General features: G+C 27.2%; 1 protein-coding gene across 6 annotated transcripts in view; it reads right to left on the bottom strand.

Moving 5' to 3' along the window:
* The window catches only part of LOC100200303 (vacuolar protein sorting-associated protein 18 homolog), a 108,388-nt gene that overhangs the window by 34,193 nt on the left and 56,434 nt on the right, over window positions 1–17,761 (bottom strand). For all 6 annotated transcript variants that reach the window (XM_065793044.1, XM_065793042.1, XM_065793046.1 and 3 more), the window contains exons 13-19: window positions 17,049–17,126; window positions 13,589–13,649; window positions 6,323–6,549; window positions 5,174–5,309; window positions 626–775; window positions 271–364; window positions 126–199 (exon numbers count right to left, since the gene is read on the bottom strand). In XM_065793044.1, coding sequence (XP_065649116.1) covers window positions 126–199; window positions 271–364; window positions 626–775; window positions 5,174–5,309; window positions 6,323–6,549; window positions 13,589–13,649; window positions 17,049–17,126 — 820 coding nt within the window. The remainder of the gene's footprint in view (window positions 1–125; window positions 200–270; window positions 365–625; window positions 776–5,173; window positions 5,310–6,322; window positions 6,550–13,588; window positions 13,650–17,048; window positions 17,127–17,761) is intronic.

Here is a 17,761-nt window from a genome sequence, read left to right as displayed (position 1 = left end):
AAAAATTTATACATAAAAAGAAACACAAACTATAAATTTTAGAAAGTGATTTAAGATGTAAATGAATAATAAAATTGATTGAAAATTAAAATTAGAAAAAATAACTTAAATCTTTTTTTTATTACTTGCTTCCTAAGTACATCTAAAGCACCATTGTAATTATTTTGTTGAATCCGGTGTTGAATTACACGCTGATAATCTTTAAAATAGAAACTTTTGCTGTTATAAATAGAAATTGACTAAAGAAAAAGGCTAAAAAATGTTACTTGCCTTTCATTTGTGTAGCAAAATAAATCATATTTTCAGCATCACTGTGACTTGATAGAAGATCATATATTACATTTTTATTTTGCTCAAGACAATTCTAAAAAAAAAAATACTTAAAAAATAGAATAAAAATAAATAACAGGAAAAATAGTAAAAAAAAAAGTTAAAAAACAAAACAAAAAAACACAAGGAAATAAAGTAAATGATACGAAACAATAATAAACTATTTACATCTTGATACTAAACAATAATAAATTATTTATACCTTGATATTAAACAATAATAAATTAATTATACCTTGATACTAAACCATAATAAATCATTTACACCTTGGTACTAAACAATAAATTATTTATACCTTGATTCTGCTCTGACTAAAAAATTTGCGGAAATCATCTTGAATGACATCATAGGCTTTAGAAGGTTCTCCACTATCACGCAACTGCCCAAGTTGATTGAGATAAATTTCAAAAAGCCATATTACCAACATTGTTAATTGGGTCTTATCCTAAAATGTTACATCAGCATCATCAATAAATTAAAAAAATTTTCAGCTTAAAATTGATAGCAATACATGTTGTATCATTGATAGCAATACATAATATTATATCATTAATAGCAATGCATAATGTTATATCAATAATAGCAATGCATAATGCTATATAATTGATAGCAATACATAGTGTTAAATCATTGATAGCAATACATGTTATATCATCGATAGCAATACATAATGTCATATCATTAATAGCAATACATAATGTTATATCATTGATAGCAATACATGTGATATCATTGAAAGCAGTACATAATGTTCTATCATTAATAAACACGAAACTGTAATAACTAATGTAAGTATCTTAATTACAAAAACTTTATAATTGTTACTTTTCCCTACTTAATTGTTGGCAGGGGGTAAAAATATCGGATTTTGAGAAAAATCTCCTTGATTTCAATTAAATAATACCCCTCATATCAAAGATTTTTCTTCAAACATTCATCCCCTCCCCTTTAAGAATTGACACCCTACCCAAAAAAAAATAAAAATAAAATTAATGTATATGTAAAACCTGTAGATTATCTCTTACATCCTTGTATTTGATTAGAATACATCTAGCATTTCATACATGGTTCCAAAAATAAATCACAACCTTTCTCCATAAAAAATCTCCATAATCTATTGACCCCTGCCCACACAATTTAATGCTAATTTGGACATAACTATGCTACCCCAACAATTATGAGAACCCAGTCTATTAATTTTTATCATTGTGTCTACTAGCCTTAACTATTACCTACTCCCCCCTGCCAACCCTGTAAAATTAGGTAAAGGAAGTGTTGAAAAAAAAAAAACAATTAAAAAAATACAACAAAAAAAAACAAACAATATGGTTGCAAAAAAATGGCTTTTTTTTGCAACTTTAAGTAGGGGAGAGTAATCATAAAAACTAGCTGACCAGACCCATAAAAATATGGGTCTTTGTTAGTCTATTCCACACCGACCTTTTCTACACTTTTTCCTTATATATATATCCTAGCTTTCCAAACCCATAAAATACGGATCTTTACCAAACCTACCATTTCTTTACTTATCTATTCCACACCGATCATTTCTATACCTATTCCTTATTTAATTCAATATTTTTTTAGTAAAATAGTTCATTATGAAAAATTGCTTTAAGAGCAAAAAATTAACATTTTTTGACTTTATAATTAGGTTTGTTTTTCTCCCAAACGCATACCATTGATAGCTCAGTGGTTTAGTGCGCTTTCATCAGAGTCATTTTGGGAGTTTTAAGACCTTTCCTTAGCATAATAAATTTTGAAATTTTTTCAACCTTGCTTATATATTTATAGCAAAAAATAGTATTATAGCAAAAAAGATTCCTAATTGTTTAAAAAAAAATTTAAAATTTTTTATTTTATAGATTTATTATACACAACTGTTCCATATACTGCCTGCAATATAAAACTGGTACAGTATATCATTTTATGGATAAGAGTTTGTATTTATTACAATAGCAATAAATAAATAGTTTTTAAGAAATAACAGTAATTACTATATTTAGTCTTTATTATATGTGATATATTAGAATATATCCCATTAAAATATATTCTGTATATTTTTAATAAAAGGAACTTTCCTAAAAAGTTATTTAACTTGTTCTATTTAACTAGTTATGTAACTTGTTGCGCTCAACTTGTTTCTCTGAGCAGCCGCCTTGTTCGTGTTTCGGAGTTATAGAGTTGAGAGAGGGTTATAACCACAAGTAGCCTCCTCATCTGTAGTGGCCTTCTCAGCCTTGGGGAGGTGAATTAAAACTTTTTAATTATTAGAAAAGTAAACTTATAAAAGTAAACTTATACAATCCTGAATAAAACATTATATAAGTTTTGCATATTTAACATTTGCATATAACATATTTGATTATATTTACTAAGGGTTTTGATTATATTTAATAAGGGTTCCATTTCAAACATGTTGGAAAAGGCACTACTACTACTAACAGGATTAAGTTTGGAAAATAATATATAGAGATACGCAACAAATTTCCCCCCATTTTTTGATGTTATTAGAATTTTTAACTTTTTAAAAAGTGTATAGTATTGTTATGTTTGGATATAATCTCTATAAAACTTTACGAGTATTTTGGATTTTAAAGTAATCTAAAAAATAAAAATAAAAAAGTCACCAGTAGTAGGACTCGAACCACAGCTTTTTTGTTCCGAAGCTCTGATCAAAAGGAGAGCTAGACGCAATGCAATTTTCATGTGAAAGTCAAACTGTAAAACTTGATACATTTAATATGTTTTAACATTACATAATTTGAAGTTTACGTATGCTAGATATTAGCATACACTTTTGTTCAAACATTCTTATAACAAAGTGTGCTGTGACTCTTTCTCGCCACTACCTCGGTTGCAATGGCTGGCAAGGGTTCTGTGTCAAACACGCTCGAAGGGGCACTACTACTACTACTACTACTACTACTACTACTACTACTACTACTACTACTACTACTACTACTACAACTACTACTACTAACAGAATTAAGTTCGGCAATAATATATAGAGATTAATTTAATTATTTTTATAATTAATAAGTAGGGTTTAAACTACAATTTAAATTTGCAACACTATTTCTAATTTACATAATTTCTATGCATTGTAAAAAAAAATTAGTGAACTTTATTCTAATATGTATAGAAATACAATCTTTTATCAATAAAAGATAAAAATAATTTACACAGCATTTAAGTTTAAACACAAGTTTAAACTTCAGTTAAAACAAGTTTAAACTTCAGTTTTGTTTTTGTTCTCAAGATCTTATAAATTATTTTAACTTTATAACTCGCAAAAAAAATTGAAAAACTATGCTTAAATCATCTGAATGGGCACATACTCATTGTTTTCAAAGATATACATGTTTCCTTGTATTTGATTTTAAATTAAAGATTCAGCTGCATAAAAATCACAACTTTTTAGCTAAATTTTCAGACTATATTTTTCTATACAAGGCTCTTATATTGAAGATATTGTTGGGTTAACATAAGAACAGCCACTAATAGTCATTAAGACTAATCCGAATTAGCGTAGATTATTGACCAACATTTTTGCGTACCAAGTACCGAAGTGTACTCAAATTTGAACTTGAATTACAAAACAGTCTTTTAAACATTTTGTGTGATGCTCTAACCAACTAAATTATTTAGCCACTGGATTGTGCATACACAATTTGTGAGAGGTCTGAAGTGAAAGATAATCCAAGAAGATGTAAATTAGAGGACTCAGTACAAGTAATATCATTTATCAAGAAGATTAACAATATTGCAATAAGTACTAGCAGTATTGAGTTTTGTTTGGGTTAAAAAAGCACCAGCCATTGAAAGCTCTGAGTTGTCACAGAGGAGATTAAATTAAATTTAATTAACAAGAGATTTAATTAACAAGATTAAAGCTCAGATTAAAGTTTGGCTACAATCAAAAAGTAATTACATTTTGTTAAGACTGGAGTCATCATATAGTCATCAGAAAACAGAGCCACTTTAGGGGTAAGTCAATTGATTAGCTTACTTTATTGGGATGACAGGAAGAGTGTGGTCATTAAATGAGATGAATTAGAGGAAAAGTTTTTTGTAAATAGTTTTGCCTTATTCCTAAGAAAGATATTAGGATCAGATTCATGTATGAGAATCTTAGCTTTTTTTTATAAGCAATGTTAAACATTTTCTAAATATCTATAAAACTTTAATCCTGAGTTAAAATGTGAAATCTGTAATCTAAGAATAATAGACCTTCGCAATCAGTCATCTGAGAATAATGTATTGTGATTAATCAGTAATGTAAAGTAGGATTTAAAGATTAAACCAAATACTAATGTGATTTTGAATTTGTTGAGGCAAGATTTTTCATTATACCCACTAGCTGCTAATGCATTGTTATAAAATGGTGTTGCTATCGAAAACTTCCTTTTGATTTAAACCTCCATTTTCACAAAATTTAAGAACCAACATCCCTTAAATGTTAAAAATTTTGATGCTGGATTTTCACAAAAAATTCAACATCAAAATTTTCTAAATCTAATTGAAAAGCATTTTCCAAAAACACTTAAGTTTTGCAAAATCTTTAATAGGAATAACTTAAAAGTTAGTTACAGCTGTCTTCCTAACATCACCAATATTGTTAATTCACATAGTAAAAAAAATATATGCTATATATATATATATTATATATATTTATATTTACATATATATATATATATATATATATATATATATATATATTCATATAATATATTATATATATATTATATATTATATATATATATATATATATATATATATATATATATATATATATATATATATATATATATATATATATAAACAAAAGCAAAACACTTACAGCAGGTTTTAAACTACCAATTTTTTTTTGTAGAAACATTTTTAATGCTTCATTGTCGTTAACATCTAAAAATTTAAGAACTACATCTTCAAATGAATTGAGGGTCAAGGCATATGTAGCGGCAGCTTGTACATACCTAAAATAAAAACCAATACATAATATTGAGAATCTTATTAATTCAGATTCCTCAATTACATTACTTTTTAATAATGCTTCACTGCTAGACCTAATACATTTTTACTTTTTAACAACAAAAATTTCTCAACTAAACTCAACACTTTTGTATTTTTTGATAATTGTTTAAAAAATTATGTATGAGAGTACTAAGAAAATTTTTGTTGAACTAAATGAACCAAAAGGTAACATTTACTTACATAAAAAATGTTTTTTTATGTAAGTAAATGTTACTTACATAAAAAAAAATTTATAGTAACACTTTTTATATACTTTATTATATATAATATTTATATTATTATATTATATTTATAAGTAACAATTTTTTATGTAACGTCTTTTAAGCGTCAATTAAAAAACTTAAACTAAGTCTCTTTATTTTTGAATATTTTTTGAATCTTTACTTTTTAAATCCTTATTTCCTTATAAAACTTATTTCTAAAGGCTCTTAGCTGCTCCTCATGTTGAATGATTATTTATTATAAACACATAAATCTTTTTGTCTAAATTAAAAATTGATTATAATTGACCAATATGTTATTTTTGTATAAACATTGATTTGAACATAACTGTTCTGCACTTGTGCAAAAATCAATTCTAGACTTGTTTAGTTATCTCAGTTATTCTTATGTGCAGTTCTTTAACAGAACTAACATAGCCTTGTATAAACCTTATCTCAGTTATTTTTAACATAACCTTGTATAAAACTTGTATGCTTTAACAGTCCTCTAAATATAAAATAGGACCAGTTATATACTTTATTAATTATGACTTGGACCAGTTAATTACTTTATTAACTATGATTTGAACCAGGTAAATACTTAAGTTTAAATACTGTTTTAAATTAGGTTTAGTTAAAAATTTGTAGAAACTTAATTATGATGATGTTATTAGATAAAAACTTCATTATGATAATTACTTTTAACTTTTGAGAGTAAAATTGTTTAAGAAAGAATTATAAAATGTAACAATTACTTCTTCTCGTTAAATAAACTTTCTGCTTGTTTACGTAAAACAAGATCCATTTGGGCTCGATTATGCTTACAGTAATCTTTGGCCAGGTCAAATTCATTTTTGTTAAGAAATAGTTTCCAAACATCTCTGCTTTCTTGATGAATATGGTATTGAAATATAGTTGATTCTGAAAATGCCCATAATGTTTTTCGTATAGAATCAGATCGAAGACCTATCATAGTACCATGCTAAATGAAATAAAATATGTCAAATTAAAATGTAAAATAAAAATATAAATTATTATTTATTACAAACTATTTTGTAATAAAGTATTTATAAAATGTAAAAAACTTATAAAATATTTTTTTAAATTTATACAATATTTATAGACCTTAAAATGCAGAAGCTACAATACTATATAATATAGATATATTTGATAAAAAAAGCATTATTTTCAATGCAACAAAATAACATAGTATAATATATATATATTTCATAAAAAAAGTATTATTATTTTCACCGCAACAACATAAAAACTTGGCTGCCCAAAAATTGACAATTTTAATGCTATCAGGGCAGCAGTTAAATTGTCATTGTCGAATGCAGGTTCTAATTTTAAAGGCTATAGATGCAAAGCATCTGTTACCTGAGAGACTCTTTTTTTTAAATATTGTGTTTGCATCAATCAAGGAGTGTTTATTAATAAAAACCAAAAAAATAAATGGGTTCTTATATATAGTTTTAAAAGATAGTCTCTATAAATAAGTTAAATTTTCCATAAAAACAAATTAGTATTATACATTTATTTAATTTTAAAATACTGATATGTCAATTTAAAAAATACTAATGTAATCAAGTAAACTGTTATTGCTTTTTTTTAACAAAATAGTAATGAGTTTTATGGAAGTTATTTGTAATTATCACAAGAAAGTTTACTTGTTAAGGTACAAGAATGAACAATAAACAAGGTATTGTTGCAATTTGTTGAAAAAGCACACAAAAAATGTGAAATGAAAGTTTTAATATTTAAACTAAAAAAATAACTTTGGTAATAAATAAGTCTTAAACAATGTTTGGTAGTAATTATCTTTTTCTTTATAGATTCTCTTAGAGTTATCAGTCTTTCAGTTGCTGAAGAATTTGGCTTCATTCCAGCTCAAAAATCTGCAATTAGGTACAGAAAAACACTGCATTGCAAACATCGATACAAAACAAAATAAAAATGAACCCCAAGAAAAAGACAAAACTTGAATATTAGCCAGGCAACTTAGTACCAATTTGTTATTTATTTTCTAAAAGATGAAAAACTTGATAATCAAAGTTACTGAGTTATATCAGACCATCTGAAAAATTTCTTTATTAATAATGTTATTGATAAACTTAAACAAATGAAAACATTTGAACACCTCATCTATTTTAGTGACAGAGTTGCATTACAATATAAAAACTATAAAAATATTACCAACATATGCTACCATAAACAAGAACTCAACATTACTGCAGAGTGGCACTTTTATTGCAAGAAATCATAATAAAAGTCCTTATGATGGAGTCAGTGGAACAATAAATGTCTTTTTTTTAACAAGCCAGTCTTTAGTCACTTAACAACCCTATTGACACATCAAGCAAAATGTACAGCTGGTGTGTGTTCAAAACATCAAAGGAATATTGTTGATTTTTGTTGACCAAGTATCTATAGAAATACACATTACGAACTTCAATTTCAAAGAGAGATACCATGCAATACTTTTTTACTGTACCTGTGACACGAAACAACAACAGCTTTATACCAATATCACTTAGCTCATTAAAAATGAGAATAACTTCAGTATAATGATAATTCTACACAGAAAAAATAAATAACTTCTTAAACACTATAATGATAAATTCTAATAGAAAAAACTCAAAATATTAAATGACATGGCAAGCGTAAAAAAACGATATAAAATACAACTTAATTAAAACAGTCGCTGGTACTTTTTGGAGAATCACATTCAAGTTAATAAGATAGAGAAACCTATGTAAACTTGGAAAAACAACAAAACCATACAAAGCTTACAAACACTTCATACTGAAACTATAAAAAAAAATTATTAACCTCAAGAAAAAAAACAGAATTAAAATAAAATATAGCAACAATGACAATAACAGCAAACGAAGCCACTACAACAATAAACATTAAAAAACCACAAAAGACGCAAAAAAATTAAACAATATATGTAAAATGGATTAAAATGAGGTGAAACGGTTAAACCAATATAAGCAAACCATTTTTAATAACAACCAAACCATTGAAGACAAGAAAATATATATATATATCAAGCCTTCCAGGTAAGCGCATGGGGTCGCATGCCTTGTTTGTCTATGCTTCAAGTAATTTTTTTAGACAACTTGACCACGTTTTTATATAGTAAACCTTTAAGATAATTTGCGGCAAAATAAAGCTATAAGAAACTAAAGAGAATAAAAATACTCCAAGAAAAGAACCAAAGACTCAATATGAAATAGAAAATCTAAATAAAATAAGCTAAAAAAAAAAAGAATATTAAAAAAAGAAAATTGTTGTCAAAAAAATAATATACCTAAATATTTTACTGCTTTTGTTTTCATATTTTTAGGGCACTTGTTATTATCTTCCTCTACCAAAATTGATACAAGCCAAGGACAAAAGTAGAATATAACAAAGAATTTAACAAAAATAAAAATATATTTTTTTTTACAATTTTTTCGCGCCTCTTTTTAGTCAGTATATTTATACTTTATAATTTGCACTAGAAACATGGACAATTTTTAAATTTAATTTTCAAATGTTTTTGCTAAATTATACTGCTTTAATCAATGCACAGGAAAGCATGAAAACTAATTGCTATTTATTTGAAAAAAAAAATATTTTTTTTCAAAACAAGTTTTCATGTAAAAAAAAAATAAAAAGTCATTAATACTAATATTTAAATATATAATATTTGATTGTTTTCAAAACCCCCATTAAAATGGTCTGCACTTTTGTAGGATTATCCAAATTGTGCATTTGTACTTTGATTATCCAAATTGTGCATTTAAGCCTGATAGTATATTTCCTAATGAACTATTGTTGATGAACTATTGTTATTGACGAAGCTCCAAAAGCTTATGGGCTAGTGCATTGTTACTTTACTGAACTTTTTTAACAAAATGTTTAGAACCCTATTTAAAACATTTTTTTAAGTTTTTAAACACATTTTTTTAAACAGAGCAATCATTATGTTCATTATCTCTAGTAATTCGTATTAACATTGGAAATTGGGCATTATAAAAGTATAAATACATTATGAAACGCTTTATTAGTTAAAAGATGCCAACTGCCATGGTCAGTTTGTCTAAAAAAATTACTTTAAATGTGGACGAACAAGGCAACCGCACACACTATATATATATAACAATAAGTAGCAAAGTTTACTGCAAGCAATAAAAAGTTAACCTATAGTATTATTAACACAACCACAATTTAGTCTGAACTAAAATATCCTTATAAAAAAAATGTCCAAGTACCCAACACGAATGATAATTTGATTGTTGACAGTATTTAATATCAGAAATATATATATATAAATATATATAACTAAACAACTATGTGAAGTAAGATATTCTAACAGGTAGGAACCTTTCCTTTTCTTTTTTTTCTTTTCTCATATAAAAGTTGGTGTTGAGTATAGCCTAAAGCTTTTTAATAGAAGTGTTTATGACTTCTATGAGATACCCACGAACTATCCCAATTTGTGCCAAGGTCTTGAGCTCTTTTATCAAGATATTGTTTTCAGATTTATTTAAAGAAAATGTGTCGTCTTTAAAATATTCTAGGAGTGTTTCAGCTAAAGGTTGCAAAAACTTTGTAACAAATTTTAACAGGTTATGTTGGCCCAGAAACTGAGGGCAGAGTGGAATATTAATTTTATAAACTTTTGGAAGGCCATAAATAAAAGAGATTATTTTGGGTTTTAACTTTTTAGCAGTTTTTTCAAGGGATGTACTGAAGCTAAGATTTTGCTGAAGCTTCAACTGAAGTCACTCTGTTGAAGTCGAAGCTTTGGCCGGAGCTGAAGCTTTTGCACTTACATAGCTAAAATGCAGATCTAGCTACCTAGGGACCTAGGAATAATACTAACTATTGAAAAATATTTTTCAACATTTTACTGCAATTATTATATGTACTGCATATTTCAAAATACATATAATGCAACTATATGTATTTTAACACACAAGATATTTTATTACCACCACAAATTATCAACCTTTTGTTTAAATTATGCAATGTCATAGGATTTTAGGACGTAGCTATGCCATGTTTGAACAAGTTTACTGTTATATGGAAAAAAATGACTAGCTAATCAGTAATTACTAATTAGTAAATGAATCAAGGTGTAAATTATAAAACTAGTTTGGCTTTTAATCAACTTAATTTAGTCTAAACTTTTAATTTATATTATAAACAATGTTTAGTATGCATTAGTTTGTACTTTGAAGTATAATAAAATTACTATTTAGTAATTGCTAATTATAAATGAGGAAATTATTGTTATTATATAGCAATTTATTAGTTTATTGTGTTTAAATTATCTATTTTAAGAAATTAGGCAAATTTCTTAAAATAGATAATTTTGTGAAGCATTTTCATTTGTACCCATTTGGTCAAAAAGCTGTATATGTCCATGCTCATTAGTTTTCTTTTTTTGATTTGTCCATCATGATCAGAGTATTTAACGAAGTCAACTTCTTTTGCTTGTTGTAAATGATACATTGAATGAAAGCGTTAGTACTCTTGATATAAAATTTTCTTAAACATTCTATGATCTGTTTCTTTAAAAAATTTAATTTGAAACGGGGATCAAGCATGATTGTGAACACTATCTTTGTATTTATGAAAGCAACTTTTAAAATCAGTATTAATTTCATCAACAACAGTTTTGATTCTAGTTGCTTTGTTCCAAGAAACTTTTTCATTGCATTAATAAACAGTATGATCTCAGATGTACTGCAGTCTCTACACTCATATCTTTTGTAGTGCTTTCAAAGTGTCTCAGTATGCGTACAAGTATTTCAGCAAGTTGCCATCAATTTTCTGAAGGATGATCCACTATATATGTTCATGTTTTTGAGTAATTTTCTTATAAATTAAAGTGATAAATTTTCTAGCGTACGTTTTAAGTGCAAAAAAACTAAATACAGTGTAAATAGGTTTAAAACGTAAAACTTAAAATATAAAAAGCACCCATTGATTTTGATAATGTGTACTTTGTATGCCGCAGCATATGTCAGCCAATCAAAGTAAAGAAGCAAATTACAAGTAGTAAAATTATAGTAATCATATCGTAAACAATAAAATTATCTTATATTTAATATAACAGTAGCTTTAGTAGCCTATAATGCCTTTAATTACCTAAAAAAAAACTTGCTGAAGCCAATGATTCACCAAAAACTGACCCTGGCTTAAGCCAAAGCCAAAGCTTTGTTACACCCCTAGTTTTTTCATCAACAATGTGATGGGTCACCATGTATTCAATTAGATTATTCACAGATCTACATATACTTTTGTAGGGTCATACTGTAAAATTTTATATGTATTCCTATCTACTAAAATTTCAAATACTCTTTATCAAGAATGCAAATATCTACCTCTCTATCTACTTTTTTTTATAACAATTATTAATGAGAATATTGTTTGATGTAGTGTGGGGGATAAATTACTCTTTTATTTGGTTTCGTATATTTAAGTAAAATTGTTAAATATTCATCAACTGTTTCACCAAAAAAATTAAAAGATGCGTTTATAGGAAGTTCATTAACCTGAAGCTACTACACCATTGTATTGTTTAACTTTTCAATTGCTGATGAGTAAACTTGATTAAGAATGTAGGTAGAAGACAAGGTAAATGTAGACCCTTGCTCAGTACCTGTTCCTCTGCCTCTGTAAGATTATGTTTAGACAGATTGTTGATTAACTTATTAGTAAAAATAATACATCTTCAACTTCTCAGATTTAATAAAATGGTTGTATGCCGTATGAGTCATTATAGGTGATATCTGGAAACATATATATATGGAAACATGTATATGAGATATCTGGAAACACCGATAATTAAGTAACACAATAAAGAAACCCACAACTAAACCTTAACTGTAGATAAGCAACAAAAAAATAAAACAAACACAACTAATAAAATGCATGGAATAGTAGTTATGTTTCATTCAAACATGGCTATTGGGTCATGAAAACAAAAACAAAAAAAAAAATGCATCCAAACCACCATAAAGCCATTTTTGTTGACACATATGCCCTTATATTTTCGATTCACTCGTCTCAAACCAAAGTATCATGAATGCATATACAAGAAACAAAGATCATACACCACCCCAAACCAATACACACACTTATGCGCGCACACGCAAATGTATAAACATACATATAAAATATACATACCAACATATAAATATATATACACATACAAATACATACATATGTACATATACAAACATATACATGTATATATATATAAACTTACATACATAAACATATATAACAATGGTTGTCAAAGTAAGTATCGAATGTTCCAGTACAATAGATTACTAGAAACCAGGGTAAAAAACCCCAATCCCAATGTGGAAAACAGCAATTATGTATGTAGCCGTAGTTCTAACGCATAAGTTCACACAAAAATTAAAAAATTAATAATAAAAATTAATAAATAGAAAATATAAAGGATGAGATCAAACAAAGATATTTAATTATGATAGTTCAAAAAAAGTTTTGCCACAAGATTTTTGCATAAGGCTATGCATAAGGGTGTTTTGATGTTGTGCATATGTTTTGATGTTGCGCATATGTTTGTACCTTTAAAAAATGTCTATGTAATAAGATAGTCGTTGCTCACTAGCAAAAATTCTATGCAACAGAGATAGATTAATATTTTTGTTGCATTTTGTTTAATATATTTGATGCAGGTAATCTGCAGTGCTTGAAGTATATTGAGCAATGAAAGCCCACAGAGAAAGGTTTAAACAGATTTTACTAACCTTCAACTAACCAACCTTCATTTAACTAATTTTCATTTTGCTAACCTTCACTTAACTAATCTTTACTTAATTACCCTTCACCTAACTAACATTCAGGGTCTTTAAATCTCCTAATATTAGCTCAAAACATAAATAGAAATGCTAAAAAATAACAAATATATATATTTCAAAATGTTTTATTAAAATTAATTTGTACATAAATAATTGTTTTTTAAATAAAATAATAGAATAAATGCTCACCTTAATAGGTATGACCTCTGAAAAGTCTTCTTCATTATTTAAAATACATATAGTCACAAATCTAAATACATCAAAAAGGTCACACATTTTTTTTTTTTTAATTTTTGTATATTCTAATATAACATTAATGGATAAAATAAGCAATTAACTGATGAAGTATAATTGATAATTGGTGTGTCAAAAACTTGATTAATTTTCAGTGTTAAGTGGATTTCTACTTACAGGAAATTTTCAGCAAAATGGAATGGAATCTTGAATTTTTGTGATCAATTTTTGTTCTGTGGAAAACTTCCTGTAAGTGGTAAATTGCTTTTAATGACTCACATTTATGTACAATATTCAAGTGTCTTAATGCTGCTGACAGTCCAATAAACGATTTTAATTTGAAATTTACAAAAACTTATTACATCCGAACGCAACAACTATCATAAAACAATGGCTACAGCCCATAATTTTAGAGAATTGAAAATTGTTCAATTTATTTTTCCAAAGATGTTTTTTTTGCTTTAGCAAGCAAAAATGCAAGTAATGTTTACAAAAAAGCTACAGAAAAAATTTATTTAATATCCATTTAATGATGGCTTGTGCTACAATCAGGATCAATTTTGGGAGGCATATTGAGCCTTTATTTCAAAATAAAACAAAATTGTTTGATCTGCTTGGTTCAGAACTACAGACACTACTTTTACAGCTCCTTTGCCGATTGCTTATTCCTGAAACAGGGTCCTTCATTTTGGGAAGCTAATTAAAATTTCCATTAATTGAAAAATGCCATCAACAGTTCAAATGTTGTAAATGATGTCACAAAGAAAGAATAAAACTATATATTGATTTTAATTAGACTTCAGTGAAAACTACTAACGAACAATTACAAATATTTCAGAAACGTGCCTATTGTTCCCCTACATAGTGCAAACTGTTCAGGAATTGCTGCTTGCTGACCATCTGTCAGGTTAACTTACTGCCAAACTCTGTCGAATTCGGTGCAAGAAGAGGATGATGAGTATTAAAAATCATAATGAGCAATGAAGCTCATTTTCATTTAATTTTAACGAAAAAAATTTGCATTTTTGGGACAAAGAGAATTCACATGTAATGCAAAAAGATCCATTTGCATCCATTGCATCCCCTCAAAGTGACTGTTTGATGGGGCATTTGCAGTAAAAAAATTTGTTGATCCTTTGTAAAAATGCTGATGGCGCCGCCATTACGCCAGGACAGAGCAACCGCTAACACAGCTTGGGTAATCATGGGGGTTTTGAGACACCAATTTCCAGGTTGAATAATACCATATTTTTGAAGATTTGAACTGGTAGTCTAGATTGCCAGATTTAACAGCACCAGACTTCTTCCTTTAGGGTTTTTTAAAATCTAGTGTTTACCACAACAAATACGAACCATTGCAAGACTTAAAAGCTTTTACATTTATGACAAAATGACAGCCAATTCAAATAATGATACTACTTTTGCACCACCTTGTACTAGAGATGAAATGTTAGACTTTCCTTTGTTAAAGATTTTCCAAAGGTCCCTAGAATCTTATCCTATAAGATAAAGATTAAGTACCTGTACCAGAGTACCTGATTTTTGCATTTTTTGCATTTATAAAATAATGCTTGTTTTCAAGACTTGTGTTCATGTAAAAAAATAAATGATTACAACTAGAACTAGCAGTTGCAGAAAAATGAGAAAATCATGAGAGTAAAGCTTGAATCCAGAAGATTACATTACATTATCAACATAGTAATATTAGGTGAGTCAGTGCAAAGATAAGCGAGTCTGATAAAAAAGAGGTATGAGCTTTAGTGAGATCATAGCATGGTTTGCAACACCAAAAGAAGAAAAAGAAGAAATTGAGCACAAGCTATGTTTAGAGAAAAAAACAAGTTAGATAAATGATTAGAGTTGTGTGGAAAACAAAACATTAAGTAAACTATCTGAGTAAAAGATTAAGAAAGACAAAACCTTTGAGCTTTAGTACTGACCCAGCAGGATCAGTGGTACTAAAGCTAAACCATTAAATGTGATAAGCATTAAAGTCAAGAATATTGATGGGAACAATATTAGTCTATTGATAAAAAGAAAAAGGTTTAGTCAACTTGATCAGAAATAAAACTGAATAGAGTGTAGTCTTGAGAAAAAAAAAATGATAAAAAAAAATAAGAAACATAAAAAAAGTGAAAAAAAACAAAAAAAAAATGAAGTGAAGAAAAACAAAAAAATGAAGTGAAGAAAAACAAACAAATGAAGTGAAGAAAAACAAACAAATGAAGTGAAGAAAAACAAACAAATGAAGTGAAGAAAAACAAACAAATGAAGTGAAGAAAAACAAACAAATGAAGTGAAGAAAAACAAAAAAACGAAGTGAAGAAAAATAAAAGCACATAAAAGAATAGTCACTTCTTAAATTTTTAAATTTTAATAATAATTTAAATTTCACAACAAATAAATCAAGTCATATGCAAGTATACACTCATGGCAAACATGTGAATATTGACGCCTTTGCAAAATAAATTTTAATAGTAATCAACACTGAGACTGAAAGTTAAAACATTGATATTTAAATTTGGCTGTTTCAACTTTGTAAAGATTGAAAAAATTTGATGTTTAATATTTCTTGGTGCTTTAGTCATTTTTTAAATTATAACAGAAATTGTATATACTATAGTTAGTGCATGATACCCTAAGTAAAAAATCTATGAAGTTGCCTCATTTCTGCTAATCAACTAAAAAGTATAACAAAAGGTTTCTTATAAGACCTCCACAATACACAACATGAAATTCTTTTCAAGCTTTTTTAATACTTTCTGTGACATTCTAGATAATATTTTTATGTTTTTTTATATTTTACCTCTGATGATGGTCTGTGCAAAACAAATTGAAATATCAGAACAAGAAACATGTGTGTGTGTGTGTGTGTGTGTGTATGTGTGTGTGTGTATGTGTGTGATATTACAATATATAATGTAAATTGCATATATACTTAGGGATCTTCCATAAAGTATGTATGAAGATATGGGGGGAAGGGAGTTACCCAAAACATACAGATGCGTAAAAGGGGGAGGGGGTGTCAAAAAGACCAGTTACATATGGAGTTTGACTATCTGACTAGTTCCAATTTTTTTTTTGATTTAAAAAAAAAAATAGAATTTTACGAGTTTAAATAATCAGTATATAAAATAAGATTATGTAACATAGATATGCCAAATAAAATAATAATTTTCTTGCCTTAAATGTTTTTAAAAAATTATCCGTTAGGGAAAGGGTTGATTTTGTAATAAAAAAGGCATCCTCACGCAGTGGGTGGATGTGGAAGGAAAACCCTTGAAAGCATCCAATTGAATAGAATAGGGATGAAGGGGCCTAAATTAGTGATTTTACTGGTTAAGTACTTTATGGATGCCCCCTAAGCAACTATGCTGCAACTACGCTGCAACTATGTTAATTATTTTAAAAATACCTATTTTCATACAGCAAGATACAATGAAACTCTGATATTGAAATAGATACAGGCAGTTCATTCTTATTTTCTGTTGTCCTTTATGTATATAGTTAAGAAAACTGAGTGTTAAAAAATAAGAATACAATTAAATTACCATTGAATTTTGCAATGTTTGTGACAAAAGAGTAATAAATAATTTTACATTAGTATATATAAACATTTTATATATATATATCGTCTATTGACAAGTAAAACTCATTAAGTGACACTGCAGCTAATTTGAGATAATTAAGTTTTAGTTAGTTTTACCTGCTGTAATAACTTGCAAAACAGCATCTAATGATATCTCTCGATAAAATACTACTATTTCGGATTGCAATATGTTGTTAATATTTGGGCATCATAGTGTATAAAAGTCAATTTCCCACAAAACTGTACTTAATGAGTTTTACTTGTCAACCGTCGATATATATAAACATATTTTTTTTTTTACATTTTTTTTTTAAACATCTTTACTTCCAACAAGGCTGCAAGCAACCACTACTAGAGTTGGAAGTTACTAGAAGAGAAAAGATGAAGTTTATTAAGCAAGATAACAAATAACAGACAATTTAAAAGATTGCAAGTTATATGAATCAGGAAAACAAGATAAAAGGAGAGCCTTTATCTTGTTTTCCTGATTCATATAACTTGCAATCTTTTAAATTGTCTGTTATTATTAATTCCAAAGA

Source organism: Hydra vulgaris, chromosome 03 (assembly GCF_038396675.1).
Source record: "Hydra vulgaris chromosome 03, alternate assembly HydraT2T_AEP".
Lineage (NCBI taxonomy): Eukaryota > Metazoa > Cnidaria > Hydrozoa > Anthoathecata > Hydridae > Hydra > Hydra vulgaris.
The sequence above is the reverse complement of the archived record's forward strand: the minus strand, read 5'-3'. Positions and strand labels throughout refer to the sequence as shown.